Source organism: Lolium rigidum, chromosome 7 (assembly GCF_022539505.1).
Source record: "Lolium rigidum isolate FL_2022 chromosome 7, APGP_CSIRO_Lrig_0.1, whole genome shotgun sequence".
In the NCBI taxonomy this organism is placed as follows: Eukaryota; Viridiplantae; Streptophyta; class Magnoliopsida; order Poales; family Poaceae; genus Lolium; species Lolium rigidum.
Genome location: NC_061514.1, coordinates 190,711,325 through 190,725,003, shown reverse-complemented (window position 1 = coordinate 190,725,003; position 13,679 = coordinate 190,711,325). Strand labels below are relative to the sequence as shown.

At 44.8% G+C, this 13,679-nt stretch overlaps 1 protein-coding gene across 1 annotated transcript; it reads right to left on the bottom strand.

Annotated features, from left to right (window-relative positions):
- Window positions 1–880: 880 nt before the first annotated feature.
- Window positions 881–4,193, bottom strand: LOC124678706 (non-structural maintenance of chromosomes element 3 homolog). Its single transcript, XM_047214574.1, has 7 exons — window positions 4,035–4,193; window positions 3,688–3,940; window positions 3,403–3,555; window positions 3,219–3,324; window positions 3,024–3,138; window positions 1,213–1,271; window positions 881–1,113 (listed from the first exon to the last, which is right to left on the bottom strand). Exons 1-6 carry the CDS (start codon window positions 4,077–4,079, stop codon window positions 1,239–1,241), a joined length of 705 nt encoding a protein of 234 aa, XP_047070530.1. The 5' UTR covers window positions 4,080–4,193; the 3' UTR covers window positions 881–1,113; window positions 1,213–1,238.
- Window positions 4,194–13,679: the final 9,486 nt, after the last annotated feature.

Genomic DNA, 13,679 nt, shown 5'->3' with positions numbered 1-13,679 from the left:
TTTTTTTCCTTTTTTTCTGTTTTTTTTTGTTACTAATATTTTCTTTTTCATAATCTAACATTTTTTAGAAAAATAAAATTTCGAGATTTTTGGAAATATGAAAAGTTTTAAAACTTAAATAATTTTTAGATCTAAAAAGTTTTAAAATTTGAACAGATTTTCAAAATCTGAATAATTCAAAAAAATGTAATTTGAATATTTTTTAAAGCTAAATATTTTTATTGAACAAATCAAATTTCAAATTTGAACATTTTTTTGATTTGAACAATTTTAAATTTGAACAGTTTTTAGATATGCACAATTTTCAGATTTGAACAATTTTCAAATTTGAACAATTTTTAGATTTTAACAATTTTCAAATTTAAACAATTTTCGGATTTGAACAATTTTTAAATTACAAAAATTTCAAATTATAATTTTTTTCATTTGTTTGAATTTTAACATTTTTAAATCCTATAAGAAAAAACAGAAAAAAGAAACAGAAGTGAAAAAAACAGAACAGAAAAAAAGCTCAACAAAGAAAACGGCCAACTGGGCCCAACACCCGAACTGGGCCGGCCCGTACCGCGCGCGGGGGTGTGCGGCGCGCGGTACGCGCCGACCTGGTCGGTGGAATAGGAATTGCCAGTTTGGAGGATGGTCCAAGCCTCCAAGGACTTCAGCGAAGCAAAGCTTGACAATCAAGGCCCAGGGAAACGACCAGGCTGGGCTTCAATTGAGCCCACTACAGGCCAGGGGTTAGGGTCACTGGCACAACTTGCCACTGCTTTAAGCCTGGCAATAGAAGACAACATGTGCGTTTCCTAAAAATATGGACAATATGTGCTTTGTTTCCACGGCTCAGAGTCTGAGACGAACCGGCAAAGAATGATGCAAACACTTCATGAAGATCTGAAGCTCCATTTAACAATGAAAGCACAGACAGATGAACTTTCACAAAAGCTCATATCATGTTTGTTCAGATCCAAAGTATCAGTCTATCCTAGTTGAGAGGCACACCATCTCCGATCCTATACAAACAAGCCCTTAAACAAGCCTCCGCCAAGTCCCTACAAGATGACTCCTCGCCATGATTGGAGTCTCGCCACCTTGTACAAATCAGCTTAGGCTGGCCTGAAAGATAAATCCACGAAATTGGTTGGTGGTTATGCCTAAAGGTAAAGGATAAGGCATATCATTTTGTTCAGAAAGGACAGAGGTAAAGGGAAATGCCTGCTGGTTGTCACTTCGTATCCACTTCACTCTGCTGTACCAGCACTTGTGCCCACAACCTAATCCATGGCAAAAATATGATTGTTCAAACCTCAAACAGATCAAACAGTCTTCTGCAATTTATTTTCTGGTGGACTCTGACATGGTCTAATTCTACAATGGCACCGACATTCAGGAGGGAATTTGCCTACCCCTGCCAACTTGTTTTTACGAGCGACAGGTTATTGTTAAGGAAATAAATTATGCATAAGAATTTGCTACCGGCTGTACTAAGACTATTAAAAACAAAGAAATCCTACTAATGAACTAGTTGTAGCAGCAACAAGCAACTCTAATATGTACAAAACGCTCATGTCAGGTAATCTTAAGAGTTCTTTTACAGTACCAGTAGGGTGGCATAGACCACTCCTCGCCTATCATCTAGCATACCAATTTGTTCGTACTCCAGCATTAGAAACATGGAGTACCGTGCAAATTATTGGGGAGTGCAATGATCCAAAGGGTAAAATGGTACTGAAAGAGATCCTGTAGCGCCAGTAATGCAATGCTTGTTACCAGAGTTCCACCAGGTTAGTTTTATGGGGCTGTGCAGGGACCCATCGTCCGCAGGGTGGCTTGAGGCGGTTGGTCCTAGCAGTGCACGATGCAGCGACAGGGGTGGTGCAGTGACTTGTGGAGCCTAATGCACCGCATAGAACATTGGGCTGCCCAAATGCACCGTCACGCCAAAGTCGTCGCTGATTGTCTGACATTGATGGTTACTGAATGTTGTACATTCATTTTCTGTATGATGTGCTTGCTTATGGACACAATAGGTACCTCATGGAAATTCTGTGGTATATGCTTTACAGTTCACAGCAAATTCAAATGAAATACAAACACATTTTTTTCTTGCACCTAATTGCTCCATAGGGAATTCGATCATGAAGATCCCTGTTGAATCATCCTAGCTTGGAATTACATAACAGCTAGTTGTCAATTGTACTGGTGAATAACTAAATATCTGGTGGCAAGAGCCAGAATATAACCCTGCAGACAGATGCAGACCTAGCACCGACAGAGGTTTTGTCGGCACTGGAGAAGGCAGAGGATGTGGAGAGCACACAGGCCTCCAAGCCAGCATCCAGGTTGGCGAGTCAAAGAAGCACTTCAAAGGCTGGCTGGCCTACCCAGCTCAGATCATGCAAAGTCAGCAGCAGTGAAGACCAGCGGGCAACCACAGCCGATGGCAGCGACATACGTGTTTGTGAAGAAGAGAGGAATGGAGTGCAAATGTGACCTAGCAGAAGGAGTAGTGTGCTAGTAACGGCGGAGAAAAGCACGGTGCCAACTTGAAGGATAGGAGAAATCGTGTAATATGTAGTCCCGCAAAAAAATCAGAAAAGGGGAAAAGGGAATATCTAAACTATCCCTAAGAAATCAGACGTGTGATATGGTTTGGTGCTTTCAACCTTTTATTACAAGTACAGAGTACCATAAGAACTCTCAATCTTAATCATGAGCCATCGCACTATGTAAAATCCCAGAGCTGGTTGATACATGTTAAAGTTAAGCATGTATATGGTAAAGTGGAGCTGGGATGATACCTAAACATGACCATGTCTGAAGATACCATTTTCAGGATATTGTAGTAGCTTTTTTTAACAAATACTGTAAAGTGTTTACTGTTGCACACTACCACACAATGGACAACAAGAACTGTGACAGGACGGTATGGCTTCGACAGGTAAAGGTGATGCATTATTTCTCTTTTAGGAAACCAAACAAGAGTTCTGCTAGTATTGTGCATACATGTTGAGGGATTTACGTACCTGTGAAATGTATTCTTTAAGCTTGGAACTGATGGATTCATCCAATGCCCTCTCCGCAAGCTCATAGCTCATGAAATGACCTTCTGGACCAGCAATTTTCTCCTTGAGCAAGTACCTGGGCAAAGATACTACATCAAACACAAATATCGCCAATTAAATACAGATTCTGCAACACACGCTGAAGGTACCGCCAACCTTTGCTGCACTAGCAGTTCAAGCGCCTGCTTGTTGTTTCCTAGAAGAGGGTGATTCTCATCGTTCTCATTTAAGCCCAGCCGTTTGAGCTGATGCCAGAGGTCCTCTGAAACATGATTGACACGGAATTCAGAACCATCAAACGATAAAACCTCCAGAAATGTAAAAGAAACATGATGCCAACCTTCGGTGATCTTGCCACCGGCAACATGAACAATGCTTATGACAACAAAAGCGAAGCCAGACAGATGGGCACGCTCCTTATCCTCGACATACTTGCTGTACACCTCAGGTTCCAGCTTGCTTACCAGGACGTAGCTCTTCGCATCCACGTTGCCTGAACACAATCCAATTCATCGCAGGTCATTTTATAGCTGAACTAAATTCTAGTACGTTTAAAAAATGGTCAAGCAAAGATGCTGGCTGCCGTCGGGGAAGGGGGAACGGAGAAAACAAGAAGCGAGCTTACTGAGCTGCTGGGAGGAGGTGCGCGCAGAGCGGTTGGACGGGGCGCGGGTCCTCTGGAGCTCCCTCATCTCGTAGCCGAATGTGGCGGCGAGCCTGTCCCCGGCCTCCTTGATGACGAGCGCCGGGAGCCCGCGCTGGCGGTAGTTCTTGGTGATGATCTGGGTGAGCTCCTCCCGCTTGATGGGGCAGCCGGAGGTCTGGTGCGTCTTGAAGAGCGCGTAGCGCATCACCTCGGCCACCAGCTTGTCCTTCTCCTGCAGGTCTCGAATTTGGGCGGGTCAAAACGTCAAACACCTTGCGTGCGGAGGTCCTGACATGTGAAACGGGTAGAACCGACGCGTGGTGTACCTCCGTGGAGATGTCGATCTGGGCGAGGTCGTCGTTGGTTGCCATCCAGTCGAAGAACGGCGAGGAGCACGGAGCGGCGATTAGGGGGGCAGAGCAGCGGAGCAGAAGAGCCCTAGGTTCGCAAGGACAGGGCGGGTTTCGTGGTAGAGTGGCGGGCGAGAGAGGGAGCGGGAAACTGAACCAGGAGTCGCAGATGCGCGCGCAACCTTTTGGAAGGAATTGGCGCCGCCGAGCCGAGTCGAGCAACACGCATTTTGTTTTCGACGATTTTGACAATAATAACGTTTTAGCAAAACTATTGCAAAAAATAACGTGGTGAAACTATTTCACTCGGCTAACCCCTTTTATCTGTCGCCTACGCAAGCGCTGTGTGGAAAACACCTCCGTGGCGCGCACGTGCCTACGTGGCGGGGTGTGTGGCACCGCTCCCTCGGCTACCACCAAACCTGGCCAACGGGCCGGCCCACGGCACGGCACAGCCCGATAAGAAGTTACCGTGCCTGGCACGGCACGGCCCACCAAGGCACGCTAAGATAACGGGCCGTGCCGTGCCGTGCCGGCACGTGGGCTTGACAGGCAGGCCCGGGCACGGTCCCTTTGCTTAACGTGCTGGCCCGCGGCCCGTTAGCACTGTTGGGCCATTTTGGCACGTTGTGCCTGTTTTAGCCCAAACTGCTTCAGAAAATACGAAAAAATACATAAAAATAAGAAATGAGACAAGTATTTTGGGATAATTTTGAGCTTTATTATATGTTATGCTGCCTCATCAAAACCCTCCATCCCTGAGAGGGAAAGAGTACAGCAAGCTCTACAAGTTACAGAAAAATAAGAAAATTACATAAACAATAACAAAATTACATAAAAAAGAAAAAAAACTATACTTCTTCGTCGTCAATGCCAACGTGTTCAAACGCGGCAACCAGTTCTTCGTTACATGTGGTGTGTTGGGCTCTCCGTTTGGCTAGTTCCCCATCTTTCACAGTCATTAGCGTTCTTACCATATCCGGGGTTAGACTGGTTCTTCTCTCGTCAAGTATTCTTCCAGCTAGACTGATAGCAGACTCCGATGATACTGTTGAGACAGGTACCGATAGCACATCTTTAGCTAATATGGAAAGCACGGGGTATGTAAGCTTGTCCGCATTCTACCACTGCAATATGTTGAAGTCTTCAGAGTCCCCATGTGGCACTATGTCGCAGTTGAGGTACTTCGCTAACTCACCGCTACCAAAAACCACGGGTGTTGAAGTTGTCGAAGCAGAGGCCGAAGAGGAGGGACCAAATATAACGTTCCACACTTTCGTAGTCTTTGTTCTTGATGGTGCTACTGGAGACCGTTGCACCCGAACGGTGTTGTACTTTAATTCATGCTTCTGGAAAACTTCCGAAAGCTTGTCACGAATATTAGTGAAATAATCGGAATAATCTATACCAACGGTCTGACCTAAGACGTCTAGAGCACCACGCAAGCCATCTAATTTAGCCATGGGATCCAAAATAAATGCAAATGCATACAAGATAGGAATTTCGCTCCAATATTTTAAATATTTCAGTTTCATTTTGGAGATGGCATGAATTAAAATAGGATCATCTTCCCATGATTTTAGGTGTCTGGCAATACTTACAATATGATGCACCATTAATGGAGATGTGGGATAGTAAACCCCAGACAATTGAATTGTTGAATTATAAAACAACTCCAAAAATTCATGAAGTACCGAAATAATGTGCCAAGTTTCTTCAGTTAGAAGTGGTTGTCCATTATCGGTTCTATATTTCTGATTAACAAATGAAGAGAATTGGTCTTTGTCACCCAGCAATGAATTAATCATCAGATAAGTAGAGTTCCATCTAGTTTTCATGTCTAAACTGAACTTGTGATGAGGTTTACCCCAAGCTGTGCAATATGTCTCATATTCACTAAGTCGACCATTGGAAGAATTCATAAAGGAAATTGCTATGCGCAGTTTCTTAAGATGTGGCTTCAAGTTCTTCAAAACAGTTTTAGCAATTAATTATATGGCAATGCACTAGTGTTTGATGAAGCATTATCCAAAGTTACTGCAAACATCTTGTTGGTGAGACCAAAATTTTCTACCACTTTAATTATAGCTTCAGCAATGTTGTCACCAGTATGTTTAACATCAATTAATTCGAATCCTATGATTCTTTTTAGTATTTGCCAGTCTTCATTAACATAATGAGCAACCACGCTAATGTAGTCTTGCTTAGCCCTACCACTCCAGATATCAGATGTTAAAGACACTAAAAAAGTGCAGGTAGTGAAGTCATCTTTTATTTGCTTAAGACTCTCTTTGCACATTTTTTTCAAGTCCCTAGATGTAGTTTGTCTAGAAACTGGAGTGAAAGTAGGAGTATGGAACTTTTTAATATATTCGACAAAGGCGGGAGAATTACCGAAACCAAGCGGTAAATCATTCGAAGCAATTAGTTTACCAAGACCAATTCTTTGTTGCTCTTGATTATAGACGAAATTACGTACCTTATTGTCGGAGTTGAATCCAATCCGCGTTTGGATCAACGCGGCTTGCTCATCCTTAGCCTGGTGCGAGGCAATGTGCATCGCCATGTGGCCGGTTCCTCCTATGCCCCCCGTGGACATTGCCTTCCAGCAGACTGGTCACTTGCACCTAGCTTGGAGCTTCATCACACCATCCTCCTCATACTCTTCTTCTTCGAAATGATCCCACACCGGAGAGGTTTTTTTACGCCTCTTGGTACCGGTGGTGGTGGTGGAAGTTCTTTGGCTCGTGGAAGAGTGTTGGGAAGAATGTGTATATGGCTGATATTGAGAAGGATCAAATGGTTGTTGCCTAAAGGGGATGTTGGGGTCGACGAGAAGAGGGCCGTAGGGATTATACTGGGTGGGATCAAGACCGAAGTCAGACATGCCGAACATATGCGAGTTTGGGGTTGGAGGACGATCAACCATGTTTGAGTGTGGAAAATGAGAGGGGTCAGCTGGTCTTTTTATAGCAAAAATTTGGCCAAATTCGGACCAAAATAGCCCTTCCAACGGGCAGAAATTCAAAAAAACGTCCCAAACGGCTAGTCCACGTCGTCATGGGCTCCAACGGTCCAATTTCCAGCCTCAGCGGTCGAATTTTGGCCCGAAATCGAGCTCTCCCGGTTAACAGGCCGCGTGCCGTGCCGTGCCGTGCTTAACGGGCCGCATGCCGTGCCTGGCCCGGCCCACCTCTTACCGTGTCGTGCCGTGCTGGCACGCGGGCTCGGGGTGGCGGCCTGAGCACGGCCCAAGACGGGTCACGGGCCGGGCACGGCCCGTTAAGCCACGTGCCGGGCTGGCCTGTCACGGGCCGAAGCACGTCTCTGGCGTGCCGGCACGCTAAGAGCACGACATGGTGGCCAGGTTTGGCTACCACACATTAGAATGTGTGGTGCCGCTCTCATAGGCGTCACATATCCACTTATGTGTGTCGCCTACAGTTGGGCATGGGCAGCCTGGCCCGGCCCGAAAATCCCCGGCCGGGCCGAGTCGGGCTTGCACTTCGGGTCGGGCTCGGGCCTGATTTTTGAGCCCGTACATCGGGCCGGGCTAGGCTCGGGCTTGTAGTTATGGGCTTGTCGGGCCGGGCTAGGCTTTTGCCAGTTCGGGCCGGGTTGGGGCTTGATTTATAGGCCCGATGGTCGGGCCCGGGCCAGGTTTGGACTTGACATTTAAGCTTCGGGCTTTTTCGGGCTTGGCCCGAAACTCGGCCCGGACCGAGTTTTGCCCAGATGTGGTGTCGCCCAAGCCACTCATGCCTGGCCCAGTCTCATTTCTTCTCTGTTTCTTCCTTCTCCTCTCCTCGAATAGGCGCCCCACCTCTCTCCCCAACCTAAATCACTCTCAAATCTTGGTGGATTTCTACAGATTTGTCTGTGGAATTCGTTTCCAACCCGTCTCTTAAGGTATTCTCCTCCGATCCCCTTCGTTTCATCCAAGATTTTCATTGATTTGGTATGATATAGATGTGAAATCCTAGATATGATGGTTGATATTCATGGATTTGGATTTGGTTTAGACATGGAACTCTAGATATGAAACCCTACATGTGATGGTTGATTTTTCCAACCCTCGTTTGCATGTATTTGTGATGTATTATATGTATGGTGATAGAAATGCCAAATATTTGCTTAGAAATGCCTCCTATTTGCATTGAAATGCCTCATTTTATATGTATTACTAGAACATGAAAGCACGTGTTGTTGCGCCCGTCTATCTGAAGAAAGTTACAAATGCTCATTTGAAAAAATCTTGAAAAATCAAAAGAAAATTAATTCTAAATTTGAGGTACTTTAGATGGAAGAAATTAACAAATAATGTCAACACAAATAGCTAATAACAAGCGTTCGAACTCGGTACATCGAATAATCCCTGACACAATTAAAGCCCGTTTGGTCATAACTTCCATCATAAGCTCATAAGTTGAACATCAATATTTTTTTTATAACGTGTTGACACAATCTATGTAGCCATATACATTCAGAGATGAGTAAACAAATTTCAAATTTGTAACCATTTCTTCTTGTTTTTGCACAATAAAGTGCAAAATCCATTGCTATAGGAGAAGACAATATTTCTTATGTAACAAATAAAAATGGCATGATCTGATACGAACTAATAAGAATTATGTCCAGATATTTTTTTTTGGCATTGTTGCTTCTATGGTATACCTTTCAAAGCACCATACATGTCACATATAAGTTAGAAAGTGAGTTGAAACAGTTTAGAGAACAGATTAGCATGTATGACTACCAAGAGAGAGCTAATACAGAAAGAGCAGAGAATAGAGGGAACACCATATGACACAATGACAACTGTGTTTGTCTTTGAATAGTCTACATCTTTTTCTACAGAAAACAACATATTGTATATATATGTAAGTAAGTATGATGTGATTGCCAGGCCATACGGTTTAAATCTCCCTAACAGCATATGGAGGATTCAGCAACATTGTTTACATAACATTAAATTAATAAAGTAAATCAAAGAGGTAATCTAAGAATATAAATATGTGTAAAAGGAAACGAAACAACATGGACAGTATTACAAATACTCCAAGAATCAATACGGAGACCCTTAATTGGGGGCGAGCGGTTGCATCAACCTGAGCATTTACATTCAAGTGTATGATTGTACGAATTGCCTAAACTTCGAGCGAGTTGGAGTAGAAAAACTTTTGTACCATGTAGTAATCCTACCAAAGAACTATCAACAAAATATCACTTGTCCAGTTAAATCAAGGTCAAGTGCTCCAGCCCTGCCCAAAATCAAAGGGTCAAATAAACCATTGCAAGGCATGCGCTTCATATTTTAGAAGAATGCTTGAAATTAGACTGGAGGATGCACGCACCAATGGATCGATGTGGTCGACTATTCACATTGAATATTAGGCAGGACGGGGGCGGGGAGATCGGAAACGTAACGGCTGGAGGGCAAAGCAGTGATGTATCTTGAAGTGCTCCGGTGCATTCTTCGAGCCCTTGTCTCCTAGTGGTGAGAAACTGAATCAAGTCCTCTTGCTCGCAATCGGCCGCTGAATCCTCCTTGCCGCATGATCCCTGGGGAATCACTAAAAACAACAGGGATTAAGAACGAGAGTGACAGATAAAACAAAAACAATTGTATGCAAGGGGATGGATGTCTAGAACGCATGACTGCAAGATCAAAGAAGAACAGAAGATTAAATAGATAAGAGCAAACGTACCTCATTATAAATAGGTGAGATCTGTAGGCAGCCAAGAGAGAAACGGTTGTCCACAACAATTAAAGAGATGAAGAGAACGGAAGGGAGGCGAACCATAAGGCATTAATTTCACGAAGAAACCGCAGCGATCTATCGATGGCGTCCTTTCCCAACACTGTGGCGTGATTTGAGCCCGTTTAACAATTTGTTGGCCCAATTCATCACATCACGTCCAATTAGTTCTCCGGAGTAGCAGCCCTTGAGACGTTGGGCAGGCTAGAACGGGCGGGCTGGCGTGATGAAATGGCCCAAAACGCCCTGGTGGCTCCTAGATGGTTAAGTTATACTGTTAACTAACTAGATCATAATGGCGCGCGTTGCCGCGCCCGTCCTTTGTTACGGTCATATTATACGAAATTCCACAAATATTACGACACACGAAATACATAAGCTATATTTGATGAACTACATACACAATTTATGCCATGGCATAATATAGATGTGTTATAGTTCCAAATGGTCAACCCGGATAACATTGATCTATAATCTTGTAGATGTAAGATACTCCTTCTGTTCCGAATTATAAGATGTTCCATTCTTTTCTGAAATGTATATACCTGGACATATTTCAGTGCGTTTGTTCACTAATTTTAGTCCATATGTAGTATACACTGAAATATCCAAAATGCCTTATAATTGGAAAAGAATGGAATACAACATTATAGTACCACAATACTGATATTTCTAGTTGTGGACCTACCAAAATGATCATTAAATTTGGAAATGTGAAAATGGACCAACAAACTCATCTGAACCAAAATATTGCCTTAGTAAATAAAGTTAATTATAATGTTTTGGTCTGTCTTTGGTATGCGAGCTACCTTGTTTACCTCAAGATTCAGCATTAAAACATTGTATAGGTATATAGACAACTTCTTCATTAGTGAGATAATATGCAGTGAGTCAGAAATCAACCGTTTACCTAAAATAGAAATTTCTAACGGGCTAGATCATACCTTGATAGCTTCTCTCCACTACCAAATATGGAGGGACGCAAGTTTTATAGATGAAATCTTCTACAGTAAAAATAACAGCAGCCCAGTCATATACAATCAGTAACAAACATATTGTTTGAGTAGATGCCAATTTTGAACTCAGGTTGATAACACCAGATTGCAAGCAACAGAAAAAATTATAATTCTTGCAAAAGAAATATTGGGCCTTGGGGCCTAGTACGTTTTTTCTATGCATTGGAATATATCACTTACCGGGCAACATGAATTATATAGAAGACCTTTGTAGCTATTGCCGGCATGGTCCATTCTAGGAATCCGCAAAGCATTATAGCTTGCATTCTTCTCGACCCAAAGACTCAACATCACATTAACACCAATACATAATTACTTGATATGTCGAACAAAACGACATCAACATAAATAAATAATCATTACCTGTAAATAAATAATTAGTTCTTGTCATCCATGTGTATTGCCAAGTTACTTGGGAAGATTCGATGCTCAAAAAATAAATAGGAGGAGTCACACTAATCAATACTCATTGACATGTTTCCTGTGATTTACTGTAAATGATAAGTTTATGAACAATCCACATAGTCACATGCTTATTCTGAATACCATCATGTACGCCCGGGGTTATGGAGGGACTTATTATTAAAACAGGTGGCTTTGAGCTTGCCATGTCTTTTTGTTGTGATGATTCCCACAAAACATATCATCTGCATGGCAATAAGAGAAGGAAAATAGATAGTTGTGAGAATTTTCTGATTATGAAATCCAGAAGTCATGGCTGTATGATTCAGTAAAGTGAAAAGGCGGCATACAATTTCTGACAGCGGACGGGCTATATTGTTTGGTCATTTGAGAAGAAAGCAGTTTTAGTACCTGTATCAACAAAATCTTCAGGACTTCCATTGGTGGCAGTACGTTTCTTCTTTTGCCTCTTCTCACTCTTCTTATCTTTATCAGAACCTCTCTGGGAGTTGGGCAGCCAAATTAAGACAATCTTTCATGGATATGGAGGAATGAGTTACTAGCCTAGAATATAATTTCGTTCTATTTTTCCTTAAGATACTTTTCGCCTCCTCTCTTTCACCTGCCACATAAAAAAAACATGTCATGTGGTCAAAACCGCTCACACCAAGCAACCCATTCGACTAATTTTCGAAGTCAGTCGTGAACATCACACAGTAGATAGTTCGATGGAAAGATATTTTCCTACAGCAAAGCCAGACAAGGACCTGAATTAGATGGGATGGAACCTACCTGTTCAGGTCTTTAGGCTCACAGACAGGACTGCTAGCTACCTCCTCCCTGTCCTCCTAGATCCACCTCGCAGCTGGAGGGTAAGCCCACGACCCCCGAGGGGATAGGGGGGAAGCGTTGTGGCCGTCCTTGTTGGCACCATGCCTGCGGAACGGTACCTTCGCTGCACCGCGCAAGCTGATGCCTGATGAGTCTTCCTCCATGCTAGTGATTAAAATCAAATCTGAAACCTAGGTGAGGAAATCTTAAAAAGAAAAGCTAGAGATATGAATGCGTCCATCCAAAAAAGAATAAAAATAACATCGAGATGGAGGTGCTCCTGGAGCATAGCTCCTATGAGTTTATTATTATCGGTGGATGTTCATTAGAGAGGAATATGTTTCAGTCTTTAAACCTCTAGCCATGCCATAACGGCAACAGATTCAAATGGATGGAAATATCTCATGCAACATTTTTGAGGAAGCGCAGGAGAGCTGCGATTTCATTGATAGAGGAAAAAGAGTTACAGGGAACTCAAAGTAGAAAGGTTACAAGAAGGGCCCCCGGAGGTAGCCCAAGCACATGCGATTACTCTCGCGCTCTAAGGTGCCGGCAACCCGCCAACGCCCAACACGATCGCTCATCTATAATATCGCCAAGGACTTCTACCGGTCGACGCTCGCGGGCCCGGAAGATCCGGTCGTTACGTTCGCGCCATATGGCCCAAATGACCAGGAGAGCGATAGACTTGCAAGCCTTCACCTCCGTTGGCGCGGCAGATGCAAGGGAGGCTAGCCAAGCCGACAGAGGGCCCGGAGAAAGCCAGGTCCCCGGCCTGAGAGAGGCAAGGCCGAACCGTGATGCCACCAATGTCCAAAGGTTGCGCGACCAAGGGCACTCGACGAGGAGGTGCTCAGCCGTCTCGAGGTTGCGCCAGCAAAGGGGGCAGAAGTAGGAGTTCGGCCATTGCCTGGCCATCAGACGATCCGCCGTTAGGACACGGTTTTGCACCATTAGCCAAGCGAGCAGTCTATACTTAGCCGGCGCCCATGCGTCCCAGATGGAGGTGACCAGGGGGGACTCGGTGGAGCCGAGAAACTGTAGCTTGTATGCCGAAGCCGCCGAGTAGGAGCCTGAGTCCGACAGGAGCCAGGTGAAGGCGTCGGGCTCTCCAGGTGTGAGGTGGACGCGCTCCGCCGCAAGCCAAAGGCGAACGAAGTCCGGCAGGAGCTCCGAAGAAACTCTGCCGCGAAGGTCCTGCACCCAACGGCGGTTCAGTAGCGCCTCGTGCACGGATCGCTGCTTGCGGCGCGACGCGGCGTAGAGACCCGGCATGAGGGCAAAGGGGGCGTGGCCATCCATCCAGCTGTCAAACCAGAATCTGGCCGTTAGACCATCGCCGAGAGCGACTGTCGTAGCCGCGGCGAAGATCTCACGCTCGGCTGTGGAGCACGGCACCGGCATGCTGACCCAGGGTCTGTCTGGAGCGACGCGCTCACGCCAAAGCCACTTAAGGCGGAGGGCAGCTCCGAAGCGGTCGAGGTCAACAATCCCGAGGCCGCCAAGGTCGCGAGGCCGACAGATACGACTCCAAGCCATCTTGCAGTGACCACCATGGCAGGTGTCGTCGCCACGCCAGAGCCAAGCCCTGCGGAGGCGGTCAATCTCCTTGC